Source organism: Macaca fascicularis, chromosome 4, assembly GCF_037993035.2.
Source record: "Macaca fascicularis isolate 582-1 chromosome 4, T2T-MFA8v1.1".
Lineage (NCBI taxonomy): Eukaryota > Metazoa > Chordata > Mammalia > Primates > Cercopithecidae > Macaca > Macaca fascicularis.
Window position 1 is genome coordinate 78,807,274 of NC_088378.1, and position 15,237 is coordinate 78,822,510.

The following is a 15,237-nucleotide window of genomic DNA, read 5'->3' on the forward strand; positions in this document are numbered from 1 at the left end:
TCTATCAATTATTTCTTGAAATTTAACTGGGCAATCAGAAATTTAATTGTCTGGTTACAGTTTCTATATAGCTGGTATCAAAAGCATTAAATAAATCCATGCACTTATTATACAATTGCTAATTGCATCAAAGCAGCCCTAGAGCTTAGTCTATAAATTAGTTTTAGGATGTCTCTCGGTTCAGGAAGATTACAATCATTTTTAAAGTGTCTCCTCAGAACCATTAATGTACAAGAAGCACCCCACAAATATACTGCTACAACATATATCAAGTCAGACACCCGCAATAAATCAACTGATGGTAAGGAAGTCTCGTTTTTTTCCCCTTCCATTCAAAGTCTTTGTTTAAAATCCTTTGGTAAAAAGACATATTGTATTATTAGGAAAAAAAATACATACCTGTGTCAGAAAGTTTCCAGGAAGATCATAGGTTTTACACAGTTCTGATATGGTGACCTGACCACTTTCTTGCAATTTATCATTTACCTCTTCTGCCAACCGATCCAAGTAATTCCTAATAGTGAAAAAAAGAAAAGAATAGAAAAAAGAATTAGGAATTTTTTTCTGTTGACTCGTTTTATGTTTAATTTCCATTGAAATGAAGTATGCCCCAAAAGTAATGAAATGTGTGTGTACATGAACACCACTCATCACTCATATTTTAAAAAATATTTTTTTCTCATTAGTGTAGCTAAATGTAAGGTTAATCAAACAATAAATTTTTTTTCTTTTTTTTTTGGCATCAAGGTCTCACTCTGTCACCCAGGTTGGAGTGCTATGGCATGATTATGGCTTACAGCGGCCTTGACCTCCTGGGCTCAAGCAATCTTCCTACCTCGGCCTCCTGAGTAGCTGGGACTATAGGTGCGAGTCATCACATCTGGCTGATTTTTTAATTAGTAAACTTAATTAGTGAAATGGGGTTTTGCCATGTTGCCAGGTTGGCATGCTGGGATTTTTTTAAGTGGAGATTTGTATTCGATTTCCATTAACATTTTTGGAACAAATTTGCTTTCAGAGTTAAGATTACATGGGAAAGAATGTAAAAGTTATGTTTTACATTTTCTTCTTAAGAAAAACATAGAAGTCTATATTATTTCTAAGTATTCCATACAATAACACTAATTTTTTTTTTTTTTTTTTTTAATTTGAGACAGGATCTTTGCTGTTACGTAGGCTGGTCTCAAATTCCTGGTCAAGTAATCCTCCAGCCTCCGCCTTCTGAGTAGCTGGGATTACAGGTACATGCCACCACATGTGGCTTAAGCACTTACTCTTAAAGTGAAATAAACCTTACCATGAAAATTAGCACTGTAAGAGTTCTAAATGAAATGTCTAACTGGCCATAATTGGCCTAAATTTAAACACTATTAAAAAAAAAAGAAAGAAAATCAACGAAGTGCTCCTAAATTTGTACTTTATTATACTTACTCATCTATCAGTTGTCCCAACACTAACTGAACATGTTTTTCTGATTTAATAATGTCACCAATTCTATTTTCAATATGAATCAGGTCCACATTAATTACCTGGAAAATAAACACAAATTCTATTAGTGATAAGTTTGCATTGTTTCTTAAGTTTGACAATATACACTTAGAACTATATTTTTAAAGAAATTGCTGGCCAGGCATGGTGACTCATGCCTAGATCCCAGCACTTTGGGAGGATGAGGCGGGAGGATCCCTTCAGTTCAAGAGTTTGAGACCAGCCTGGGCAACACAGGGAGACCCCCATCTCAAAAAAAAAAAAAAAAAAAAGAAAGAAAAAGAAAGAAATTGCTTATTCTTAAATTTTGAATCAATCTGAAATAATACAAAAAGCATTGGCCAAATAAAAAATTAGAGGTGCATTGCTTATTTATTTTTAGTTCTAAAGAATTACACTGTCACTTGCTAGTAAGTTTATATAAAGCAGTAAATTACATATTTATATAACAGACAGCATTTTACAGAAAATTTTCTGGCTTCTTGTTTATAGTGTACCTTGGTAATGACATATATATTTGTATTTTTTGAAAGTAGCTTCTGCTTTTAAAAATATTTCTCTATTAGTTTCATATACTAAAAACATATAAACCTGAAACTGGTGATTTTTCTCCCAAAATTACATAAACTTACATAAGATGATAACTATGACTTCATTTGGTAAAAAATTAATAATAAGAAAGCCAACTGGGGAAGAGTTGGCCAACTCTTTAATAAGGCCAACTTATTAAATAATTTCAATAAATCAAAATTTATTAAATCATTTCAATGTATCAGAACTTATTAAATCAATTCAGTGTATCAGTGAGACTTACATAACTATTTCTTTACAAACACTATACAAAATATGATACCAGCATTAGTGAATACTTTAACAAATTCACAGTATCAAAAAATTGAGAAATTAAAGCAAAAATTTTATAAATTTAAAACTTACCTGTTGTAGATCAACAATGTTTACTCGACCTTTGAAGAAAAGACATCCATTTATTTTAAATGACATATGAGTACACACCAACCCAAAGCTATAAATTCTAACATTTAAGTTTTGGTCAAAGTCCTTCTGCATAGAACAGAAAGCCAGAATAATTAATGTCTTCAAACACACACCATTAGCTGATGGCTGAGTAAGTCTTCATGGCTGAAGCCACAAGCAATAATTTACTTTCCAAAAATTTTTTTTTTTTTAAAATAACATCAGGCCAATTATGAGCACCAACTGGCACACAAATTGGCTATATCTATGGATATATTCATTTCTCTTCACAACTCAGAATTTATCTACTGTGATCAAAGAGATATTGACAGCTAAATTAAGATGAACGTTTTTCAATTATTTGATACTAAACGTTAGGTTTCTACATATCAGCATAAGAATATCTGTTAAGAATTTCAAATTATAACTCATATTTTAAAGGGACTGTGAAAGAAAATTGATAAAAAAAAAACAAAAAACAAAGACCAATGTTACCCTCTGATAATATGAAGAGATGCTTTCATAGTTAATTCTATTTTAATCAAATAGTATTCAAATATGCCTGGTACTCTGTTCAAATTTTAAGAAGACAAAGGAAACTAACTTTGTGTGTGCTTTTAATAGTATTTCATACAATATGATTGGTGTAGTACCACACTGGATTGAGTTATCTAATTTGTAAGTATAAGTAAGCCTTAAAAAGAAATACAGCCTTGATTTTCAAAAACCTATAATCCTGTAAGATACTGTCCCCCTTCACAATTACCACCTAATAACAGGCAGCTGAATACCCTTCCCTGAGTCATGCAATAAATTAAGGAATTGTAAAAAGAAACAATTCACATATAGTACACATAACTCAAAATGATAAACTATTTTGTTAAGTGATAACATTTGAGTTCATTTAAATTATATGACCATGTTTACATGAACCCCCAAAATATTAAGCCTGATTATCAACAATTGAAAAGGATATCTTATAATCTATAATTTAGTATGCAATGACATGTTTACAGGTTTTTGTTTTGCCCCTTCCAAAAATTCAAGAAAAAAAAACCACTAAAGAATTACCTACCACCTCGGAGATGTAGCTCATCTCTCATTTCCTTACTAATTTGGGCTGGAGTAATATATTCCTTTCCATCGAGTGTATGAACTACTTCTAGCTGTTTCTGAGCAATCAACTTATTAACAATCTCAATGCAGTTTCGCTCGGACAACCTGAGGGAAAGAAAAACAGTTAAGTTTCAAAAGTCCACTTGATACACTGGTGCTCAAAACTAACACAGGCTTTTAAAAAGTTTGTGTAGTCACTAATTTCTACATCACAAAATCTATGTTTTTCACTAACTGATTCAATGTTAAAAAAAAAACTTTCAGAGTAAGTAGGTTTACATATGCTTAAATCATTTATTTAATTGGTACACATCCTCCTATCACAAATTTCAAGTCTGTTGTCTCTTACAGGCCTGCTTCCAATCTTCAAATCTGAATAGAAAATTGAAGACATTTGCTGAGGTAGGAAAAAAGAAAAAAGAAAAAACAAACAAAAAGAATGCCCTACTTTAATTTCCAGTTTAATCAGAATTTTCTTTTAAATTAAGTGCATAATTGCCTCACTTACACACATGGTCTACAAGCAGGCAGGGGATGTGGCCTAATGAAATCATAACTGCTACTGGTAAGTTACCCATGCAGTTACGAGTTTGCTATCAGTGGTAGAAAATACAGCATAAGGCGATTGCTGTCTTCCGGCTCAAAATAAAACATCGCAGGTAGGAAGTGGTCAAAGAATAGAAAGGCTTCTATTAGCGTTATTTTAAAAAAGCAGAGTTAGGCTGCTCTGGACACATCCTCCAAAGGTTAGTGGGCTGGTAGAAAATGTCAGTGACCTGAATGACAGATGGGGTCATGGGTCTAGCCCTAGGTCTGTTACGAGAGATAAAAAGGCAAAAAGTTTTAAGGGTCAACATACTATTTGCCAACTACTGTACTGGGGTCGGGGGGCGGGGCGGGGAGGGGAGGAATTAGCCTCTTCTTTGGAGCTCATTCTAGATCAGGAAGTGTGTAACAGCCAAGATGTCACAGTGATTTGATGGCTGGTGGGTAAGGGAGGGTCAGAGGAACTCTCAATAAAGGCAGCTCGAAATCACCTGCCCCGTCCATGGTGGGGCGGGGCGCGCCAGCGTCTCGCTGAGGCTGGGGGGCTCCAGGGCGTCCTAGGCTGCGGACTTGCCGGCCGAGCGTTGGACTTAGAACTGCGATCCAGGCTCGGGGCGGAGGGAGGAGGAGGGAATGGTGACAAGCAGTGAGAAGATCCGGGATGCAGGGCCGCGGGTCTAAAGTCCCAGATACAGGAGTGTCAGCCCACGGCCTAATTTGGGCTCCACAAAAGAGAGGGAGGGTCAGGCACCTCTGCGTGGCCTCGGCGAACTGCGCCCGCTGGAAGTCGGCCGCCAACCGCCTAATCTCTTCCCAGGCGTCCGCCATCACGGCCTGACTCGCAGTAGACGCGGAGGAACTGCAGACACGTCAGCCGACAGGCGGTGGGAGGAAAAGAAAGGCGGAACGGGCCGCGCAGAGGGACAAGAGGCTCCGCCCCAGACGCAGACACACCAAACGTTTGCGCCGCTCGAGGTGCGGAGGCGCGCCGAAGTGCTTTGGTGCTGTCGCGGCGCTGGGGATTCTTCCCGGCTGGTGGGGCCGCCGCGGTTAGGTGGGTGGTGCGCAGCTAGGTGGGTGGCTGAGGGGGTCGTGGGCAGGATGCAGGGCTCAGTTCAGCCGGGCGCGGTGGCTCAAGCCTGTAATCCCAGCACTTTGGGAGGCCGAGGCGGGCGGATCACAAGGTCAGGAGATCGAGACCACAGTGAAACCCCGTCTCTACTAAAAAAAATACAAAAAATTAGCCGGGCGCGGTGGCGGGCGCCTGTAGTCCTAGCTACTCAGGAGGCTGAGGCAGGAGAATGGCGTGAACCCAGGAGGCGGAGCTTGCAGTGAGCCGAGATCGCGCCACTGCACTCCAGCCTGGGCAACAGCATGAGACTCCGTCTCAAAAAAAAAAAAAAAAAAAAAAAAAAAAAAAAAGAAGTTTGTTTTCACTACCCCTAATATTTCCGTAGAGTAATAGTTGTAGTAACTACTATGTTTTTTTTCTTCTGTCCGCCATTTGTTTTGGGGGAGGGTGCGGAGGGATAAGCCTGGGCAAAGACTGGCACCTCTCTTCTCTAGCTGTTAACTCTTAAGAATTCCTGTTTGTATAGGCTTTCGTGTTAATTTTTACATGCACCCAGACGTGTGCCTTTTGGGAGATACATGGGAGACACTACAGAAAGTAATTACTTTTTTTTTTTTTGCAGAGTGAATAAATTCGCATGTCATAAAGGCTGTATAATTGCTTTCCTGTGGAGTTCTAGAGTCTTTCCTAGTTCTTATTTTGATGATTAGCTTCATCAAACAATGAGGAATATAAACATAAGCGCGCATGGCTATCAAGGAAACAGGGGAAGCAAAGAGAACATGTATCCTGCTTCCTTGTTGAGTAGTTATTTACTCAGGTGTACCTTTCTCTTTTGTATCTGTGAATGGAAAATCTTGGGACTCCAAAATCACTAAGCTAAAGGGAAAAGTCAAACTGGGAACTGCTTAGGGCAAATGGGCCTCCCATTCTATTCAAAGTCACCCTTCTGCTTACTAAGATAAATGCAAGTCTTATTTCCTCCTTTGGAAAGGCTCATCAGAGAATGCAACTGTCTCTTACCTACCTATGACATGGAACCCTCCTCCCCACTTGGAGTCCTCCTGCCTTTCCAGCTCAAACCAATGTTTATCTTACATGTATTGATTGCTGTCCCATGTCTCCCTAAAATGTAAATAAACTTTCTGAGTTGATTGGGACCTGGCTCAGATATTTGGAGTTCATATGTCTTAGTCTTTACTATTTAAAAAATATTGTTCCAGTTAGAATAATTTCAACTATTTGATAGCACAACAGCGTGACTGTAGTTGTCAGAGGCGTTTGAACAAGAGCAACTCCATCTTGAGGGGCTGGGTAAAATAAGACTGAAACCTACTGGGCTGCATTCCCAGGAGGTTAGGCATTCTTAGTCACAGGGTGAGATAGGAGGCCCGCAGGGAGAAAATACAGGTCATAAAGACCTTGCTGATAAAACAGGTATCCACCTTTTTATTTATTTATTTATTTATTTATTTTTTGGTGTATCCACCAAAAACCAAGATGGTGAAGAGAGTGACCTCTGGTCATCTTCACTGCTCATTATATGCTAATTATAACTCATTAGCATCTTAAAAGACACTCCCACCAGTGTCATGACAGTGCACAGATGCCATGGCAACATATGGAAGTTACCTTATATGGGTCTAAAAAGGGGAGGAACCCTCAGCGCTGGGAATTGCCCACACCTTTCCTTGGAAAACTTGTGAATAATCTACACCTTGTTTAGCATGTAATCAAGAAATAACTGTAGGTATCTTTAGGCCAGCAGCTCAGGCCGTTGCTCTGCCTATGGAATAGCCATTCTTTCATTTCTTTGCTTAATAAACTTGCTTCACTTTATGGATTTGCTTTCAATTTTTTGTTGTGCAAAATCCAAAAACCTTCTCTTGGAGTCTGGATCGGGACACCTTTCTGGAAGCATAGTCAGTAATAATTCAATTGTACATTTTAAAAAACAAAGTACAAATGGATTGTAACACGAAGGAAATGCTTGAGGTAAGGGATGTTACATTTACCTTGATGTGATAATTACATGCTGTATGCCTGTATCAAAATATTTCATGTACTCCGTAAATATATACACCTACTATGTAGCCACAAAAATTAAAAACTAAAATAAAAATAAAAATATTCCTTTTAATCATATATTGATAGAGTTGGTAAAGGGGAGCTATTTCAATTTCTTTTCCATCTAAGTACATTACTGTGGGCAACTCAAATCCAATGCCATAAACGTATTTGTCTATTAAATTCCCCAGCTTTATTTAAAAGACAGGTCACTCAGTCATAAAACATTTCACTAAGTACTGCTAGAAAATGACAATGGCTACCTGATTATGGACCAAGAGGGAAAACACCAGAAGTCAAAGAGGTAGTTTGGAAGATGGTGGGTAGTGTGGTTCCAGAGAGAATCAAACTTCAAAACAAGCAGAAACGTTCATTCCTAAAACACATTTATTAATTCTCTATCAGATGCCATGGAGCACAATGCGGATAAGGAAGATATGGTCTGGCCGTAACCATTTAGAAATCTAATGAAGCAGATTAAAAAGATAAGTACTTAGAATAAAAGTGTAAAAATTCTAACAGTAGGGGAAGTTTAGGGCAGTATGTGACCACTTGGCAGCCAAACTTCTGGCTTCCAATATAAGACTCTCACAATCAGACGAGCCTACTTTCTGGCAACATCTCTGCTGCTGCACAACACATGGAGAAGAGTCTTCTGTATCCTAGCCTCACGAAGCCCTTTCAGGACCCCCTGTCTTTACTAGAATGCCTGTCCACTTCCTCATGCCCCCCAACCCTCGTCCCTGCATATTATTTTGTAACATATTTCTTCATGGTGTCCCAGCTTAAAAGTCTTCAATGAAACCTTGAAACCTTATTCTATATGTTGTGTTTCCACAATTCTTTATTTAGATGACTTTAATAGCAAGAATTGTAGTTTATATTGTAGTTTATTAACTTATTTACTGCATCTCTCAATATTCTGAGCTCCTAAAGGAACTCCTGAAAGTTCTTCAGCACTTAGCATGACAACTAGTACATAGTACCTGTTGTATTCTGTGAATGTCCTTTATATGAGTAAGTCAGTGTAAATGTTTTGGTGCAGCGGTATACTTTGGCACAATAGTACTATGTTAATGCTACTAACATGTACATTTATTCCTAAGAAAGGAAACCATAAGAATAATTGATGGTTATATTTTCTAGAGACTAGGCTTGTTTCATCCCATGTGTACTCAATAGATGTATGAAGCTATTTAAATGTAAATTAATTAATATTAAATAAAATTGATAATGTGGTCCTTCAGTTGCACTAGGCACATTTCAGATTCTCAGTAGTCATGTGTGCCTCATGGCTATCATATGGGATAGTTTAGAAAAACATCTTCATCTTCACTGAAAGTTTTATTGTACAGCTCTGGTCTAGACCATTGATGGGATGCACAATTTGTTCAGACTCTGAGATCATATAACTTAAATATCTCCACCTGGCAACCATATACTCTAACTACACTTTCAGTTATTTTGAATGGGTAATAAGCATTTGAGTGGAGGATATTTCAGTGTTGGCTAATATCTGATATTAAGTAGAGCTTTAATAAATACAGTTCATGCCTAGAATAATGGTAAGAATCCCAAGTGGCTATTTAATAACAGATGAGAGATTCCTTTGAAGAGCAAGCTTTGTGTAGACTTGGGAAATAGAACTTCCATTCTCGGCCGGGCGCGGTGGCTCAAGCCTGTAATCCCAGCACTTTGGGAGGCCGAGGCAGGTGGATCACGAGGTCAGGAGATCGAGACTATCCTGGCTAACATGGTGAAACCCCGTCTCTACTAAAAATACAAAAAACTAGCCGGGCGTGGTGGCGGGCGCCTGTAGTCTCAGCTACTCGGGAGGCTGAGGCCGGAAAATGGCGTGAACCCGGGAGGCGGAGCTTGCAGTGAGCCAAGATCACGCCACTGCACTCCAGCCTGGGAGACACAGCGAGACTCCGTCTCAAAAAAAAAAAAAAAAAAAAAAAGAACTTCCATTCTCTACAAAATATTCTAATAGTTGTGGTTGTGTCTACAAACTTAAGTTGATTTTTGATATGTAGATGATGGGGGAGGATTGATGGTATCTTCAGCTGCGCTCTGTACATGATTTGTGACACTATCCTTAGACTCACTTTAAAATATGAAGGGCAATAAAGTATTGCCTCATGTATAATTTGAATTGATGGCCACCCTGATAGTTTATCAAGTGTGATCTGGTAAAGTTCCTCCACGATAAACTTAAAAAAATAAAATTTGAAGCATTTTCTCCTTGTCTGTCAGGAAAATACAACTATAAACTTTGAAATACTTTCCCCAGGTCAACTAGGAAAATAAAACTAAGTAACTACAATTGGGTATTGTCAAACAAATCAGTATTCACTGTTTGTCACATAGGGAAATTACGAAGACATAGTGTTAATTGTATCACTGACATTATCCTATTGTAATAAAGATTTAAAAATTATTCTAATCCCATAATCAAAAATGGTAGTGAAAATCTAAACATAGCAAGTATTAGTGCCTTAGGAAAACACTATGATTCATGAGTGGAAGGAGAGGAAAAAGGCCACTGAAAAAGAGGAAAGTAATTAGAGAAGCAAAAAATTATAGAGGAAGGATAGTTAACAATAACTACAGAGTCAAGGAAAAGGAAAATAATTCGGGACCACTGGCTATTACAGCAAAAAGGTTATGCCTTTTACTTTATTTATTTATTTATTTTTAAAAATAGAGATGAGATCTTGCTCTGTTGCCCAGGTGGGTTTCAAACTCCTGGCCTCAAGTGATCCTCCCACCTTGGCCTCTTTAAGTTCTGGGATTACAGGTGTGAGCCATCGTGCCCAGCCAGGGTGTGACTTTTGACAGGGGATTGTTTCTTTTTTTCCTGCCATGGTTGCAATAGAAGTCAGATTGTAGGATCATAAAGAAGCCGTATTAGTGTGGAGACAAAAGTGACTCCACCTGAAATGCTAATCTGCTATAATGATTTTTGAGTATCCTCAGTCCCATGAATGCCTCCTGATTCCTACTTTATTTACTGTCCCTGGAGAAAAAACATGTCAATCTTGATGTTATCCCACATTTTACAGGCTGTGACAAATATATATCTTTGTTGCCTGTTCTGGAGGATTGCCTTTAATTGTCTTGCATAGAGAGCACTTATACCCTTTCACTGTAGTATATAAGCTCTGGGTTGGGAGGTAACAGGTTTAAAGATCTATCTGTCTTGCCGCTGCCCAAGACCACACTTCCATCTGTAAGTTACCTCCGTTACTGACAAACTGGATTTTTCTACCTCATTCTTTGATTTCTCAGCTCCTCTGGCATTTGGGGGGAACTTTGCATATATGGGTGGCCCTTTCACAGAACAGTCAGGGTTCTCCAGAGTAACAGAGAGATTACAGTAATTGGCTCAGGTGATTATGGAGGCTGAGAAGTCCCAGGATCTGACAGCTGGAGAACCATAGAAGCTGGTGGTGTAATTCAGTCTGAGTTTGAAGGCCTGTGAACCAGGAGTGCTGATGTCTGAGAGGAGGAGAAGATGGCTGTTCCAGCTCAAGCAGAAAGCAAATTCACTGTTCTCTGCCTCTTTATTCCATTCAGGCCCTCAATGGATGGTACGATGCCCATCGAAATGTGTGAGAGCATCTTTTTTACTCAGTCTACCAATTCAGATACTAGTCTCTTCTGTAAACACCTTCACAGACATAGCCAGAAATAATGTTTTACCAGGTATCTCGGCATCCGTTAGCCCAGTCAAACTGACACATAAAATTAACTATCACAGAAGGACTACCTCATTAGCAACTAAGAACAATGGGGGCTTAGAAGAAAGATAGACCTCATCAGGTATTAAATTGGAAGAAGATACATTAATGAAAAGAAATGTTATGATACTGTTGAAGATGGAGGCAACAGGACCCTCCAAGGCCATAGAAAAATAGAATACTAAACCCAGAAAGGCTCTTCAAGTTATCTATGCTAGTGTTCTACCTAACACAGGAATAATTTCTTTGCAAAGCCCCTGGCAGATTATTTAGTTTTGCTTGGATCCTTAAGGTGATGAAGTGTTCCGTTTTTAGCAAGGTAAATGAATCTGTTTTTGGACAGATGTAACTCTTAGAAATTTCTTCCTGGTACTGCTAAAGCAAGATCTGTTTCCCATATGGTTTCCTTAAGAGATAAACAGACTGACTGTAATATATCTTTCCTATGACAGCCCTCCAAATATCTGAAGCATGTCCCTCCTACCTGTTTTCTTTTTTTAAGTTAAGCATCCCAGATTCTTCAATTGTATGTCCTGACAAGATTATCAGACCTCTTAATATTCTGGCTGCCCAATCAGAATAAAGTTGTTGAACTCTAGTTTGCCAGTGTCAATTTTAAAAAGTAATGTCCAGAAGGAATTTTGTATTTTACATGTAGTCTGACTGGAACACATAAGAGACAGTGAGATTAATTTTGTTAGATATTTTACCCTTGTTCATTGGACTCTTGGCCTAAATTGAACCAGTAATGAACTGCACCTGTCTGGTATTTATCTAAATTACCATCAAACCAGGTTTAGTCTATTCTGTAGCTGAAAAAATTAATTTTATTTGATAAATTTTACCTTGTTAGTTTTGACCTATTCATTCATTTATTCATTCATTGTTTCAACCAATACTTTTTGAGGTCAGCAGTGGGGCCGTCTTTGTTATGCCCTGAGATTACTGCAAAGTACAAGTTATTCCAATTAGTTGAACAACTTGAGATCATTTCAAAATGTAAATCTAATATTCGACATTGTTATTTCTGCATCACCTATCATCTATAAATTTCATAAATATGATTATATCTTTACTCAATTAATAAGATTGATTAATAAAAAATCAAGGACATATTGTGATAAGGTGGTGATTTTGAATCATTAGGATTCTAGATTTAAAAGTTTTTGGATATAAAGAACATTTAACAGTGTGATGTATTTATTTTATAGAAGAGAGTTAATATATAACTTAGAGTTTGATTGTCTTAAATACCATATTTCTCTTTATGTCCCAGGGGAAGATCACAGAATGCTGCCTTGCTTGTGGAATTATAGAATTCAAATCTATCAGTTTTACAGGGAGTAATTTTTCAAGACTTAAAGGAACTCATACTGATTCCTAATAATCATCATTTTCTTAACCTAAATCCCACAAAGCCATCCATTTAATCATTTGTTTTAGAATGTTTCCTGCTTTCCTATGTATTTCTTTTTCTTCTCACTTTAAAACAAGGTTTAAACATCCCTTTTGATATTTTTAGTTTTTGTCGGGGTGTAGGGAGCAAGGTTCTGCTCACTGTGACCTTTGCCCTGCAGCAATAAAGCAATAACTAGCATCATTTCTGCTTTGTATTGTTTTATCACTTATACATCATGTTTGTAGTCTGACAAATGAAGTCAAATGCATATAAATGCTTTGTAAACTATAAAGTTCTCCATTTATATATATTTCTGCCCCATTTATTTCTCATTAATGTTACTTGTGATTATATTATCAGAATTCCACTGTAGAGCCATGTTTTTGTGAACATTGTGCTGCAAATATATTTATTTATTTTAAAGCGCTAAGTATATTCTTTTGTTCCCAAGAAAGCAAATTCTATATGAGTCCTCTCTGGCTCTGTTTTTTTTTTTTTTTCCCAATCTCTTCACAATATTGTATTTAGAGCCAGATTTATCAGCCCCAGGCATCTCTTGCTTTCTTGTGTCTACTTCTTCACAGTATAGCTCTCAGGCAAAATGACAAAAAGGCAAATTCACAAAGGAAAAAGTGAGTGTTCTTGTCAGTGCTTGGGTTCCATTCTCAGAGGAGCTGAAAATTCTTCTATTTCATCAACAGAATGTGATTTAAAGGGATATATTGCCAGCTTGTATCACTGCTAAACAGTGGTGTGTCACTGTAGAGCAAATAGTCACAAGAACACATTCTAAAGAAATATATAGTTATATCTATGCTTCCTGTCAAGCAAGGAAAAACCCAGACTGGCTCAAATCTCCAGAAGTGACTTGTATCCTTCTTCTTTATCTCTTACTCCAAAAGCGACTTGTATCCCTCTTCTTTATCTCTTGCACCTTTTCTTTTCTTCATCTTCTTTCTTCTTTCTCCATGTCCTCCTCCTGCTTTCACAATTTCCTCCTCCTTCTTATTCTCCTTCTCTTTCACCTCCCCATCTTCTTCTGTATGCATTAATAATTATGCCAGTAAGATGATATGTTGTAAAGAAATGGAATACTTTCAGCAGATACCACACTATAGCCACAGCAGTGACATCTGGAATTTGTGAAGAGCCACAATTGGCATCCCTAAAATTAACCTGCCTGGATTCCATTCTGAGAAGATTGTGTCTGCAGGAAAGCCTGGTCAAGTTCCTAATAGAGGCAAAATCAAGGGTAGTTGGCATCTATCCTAGTTAATGTGAAAGTTAGAATTGTTTTCAGATACTTAGATACATAGATATACAGGCTATGTTATTACAAACTCTCAAGGCAATTCTTATATTCTTATGTATTTATTTGCTTTTTGAATTATAAAACTTATGCTTATATTTTAAGCAGATAGAGTTTGTTTATGAAGAAGCGATTATTGCTGATACCCGTTATTATACATCAGAGTAGTTATATTTCTATGTAATTTTTGCATGGAGTAGGCATTTATGGTCTTGCTCTACATCTGTTTGACCATTGCAATTCCAATTGATTTCACAGGGTCAGCAAATACACAGCACATAAGCTAACACTCTTCCTTCTTGTAACCAGGGTAGACCTCTAATCAATTATGGCATTTGTCTTGCTAAGCCAGGAAACAGCTTCAGAATCCTTCTCAAACAATGTTTCAGACAGCTGTTATTAATATGTCAGAGTTGGCACTTGAGAAATACAGTTGCCATTCCAGAGTAAGGCCACCCTCCCTCCGAAAATAGCCTAATAAAAAGACTTCTGGGCAGTGGCATCAGAAATATAAGGGTCACTGATGGAATATGTCAGGAATGTAAGACAGAGAGAGATCCTAATTTCTCAGGAGCCAATAACTGAGAGTGGATAATTCTGGTTTGGACTTAAGTAGATGTAGGATGGAAGTAAAAAAGAAAACATACTTTGGGACTGGGTCCTTAGATCTATAAATTGTTTATTTGGGTAGCCATTACTCAGATTCCTCTCATTTTATAAAGTGTTTTTTTAAAGTTTCACAGTGGTACCTAATTGACATCATGGGTCTTTCCTATGATTAGTGAACCAATGGAATAATGAAAAGGAAACTATTTCTTTTTGTACAACATAGAGGCATGAGCTCCTTCTTTTAACCCATTGTTTCTCACACTTTGATTTTGAGAAACTTGTGGTCTTAAACCTTCTGAAGACCCCCAAAGGGCTTTTGTTTATATGGCTATATCTATCAATATTGATCATATTTAAATTAAAATGGAAAAAATGTTAGAATAGTTATTGAAAATGAAAATAGTAAATGCCTATTCACCTAAATAATATTTAATCTCACAGATCCCTTGAAAGATTTTGGGGACACCAGAGTTTCCTGATTGGCACTTTGAAAATTGCTGCTTTAACCCATTCTGTGATGACTGCTGACTTGATTTAAGATGAATGCAGAAAGTCTCTTGCTAGGGCTCTCCCTAGCATTGCCTCATTCACAAAATTTCAAACACTATATATATCAATTCAGATAATTCATTTAGTTAAATGTTTATTAAATATATTTTCAGAATTTTTATTGAAATAGAACTAATTATTCTATCAAGGACACATAAAATAATTAGGTATAGAAAAAATGAGAAAGAAAAGAAAATCAAGGTTAGGAAAAAGTAACAATGCAGATATTCAGGCCATATAGTCCTGTAAAGTTTGCTAATGTGTTTACTGAGAACCTGTTCTAGACATAGGAAATGCATGGATGACTACAGTTACTCCAGTTGTTATCTCACTGAGGTTACATTATATTGTAGTTGTAAAATAT

The 15,237-nt window shown here is 37.3% G+C and overlaps 1 protein-coding gene and 2 long non-coding RNA genes across 13 annotated transcripts in view; 2 read left to right on the plus strand and 1 right to left on the minus strand.

The window, feature by feature from the left end:
* Positions 1–4,988, minus strand: part of UFL1 (UFM1 specific ligase 1) — a 32,592-nt gene extending 27,604 nt beyond the window's left edge. Inside the window, exons 1-5 of one of the 2 annotated variants that reach the window (XM_045391254.3) lie at positions 4,877–4,988; positions 3,539–3,684; positions 2,425–2,453; positions 1,432–1,529; positions 400–514 (exon numbers count right to left, since the gene is read on the minus strand). In XM_045391254.3, coding sequence (XP_045247189.1) covers positions 400–514; positions 1,432–1,529; positions 2,425–2,453; positions 3,539–3,684; positions 4,877–4,953 — 465 coding nt within the window. In that variant the 5' untranslated portion in view covers positions 4,954–4,988. Of the gene's footprint in view, positions 1–399; positions 515–1,431; positions 1,530–2,424; positions 2,454–3,538; positions 3,685–4,616 lie in introns of both variants that reach the window. The other variant, XM_005552325.4, reaches the window with a different exon arrangement.
* LOC102129188 (uncharacterized) overlaps positions 1–6,357 on the plus strand; it is a 30,858-nt gene extending 24,501 nt beyond the window's left edge. For 2 of the 3 annotated variants that reach the window (XR_276317.4, XR_012433613.1), the window contains 3 exons: positions 3,931–3,981; positions 4,943–5,179; positions 5,820–6,357. This is a non-coding gene — a long non-coding RNA (uncharacterized lncRNA). Of the gene's footprint in view, positions 1–747; positions 865–3,930; positions 3,982–4,942; positions 5,180–5,819 lie in introns of all 3 variants that reach the window. The other variant, XR_010586316.1, reaches the window with a different exon arrangement.
* Positions 1–15,237, plus strand: part of LOC123572994 (uncharacterized) — a 345,306-nt gene that overhangs the window by 162,512 nt on the left and 167,557 nt on the right. The window lies entirely within an intron of this gene.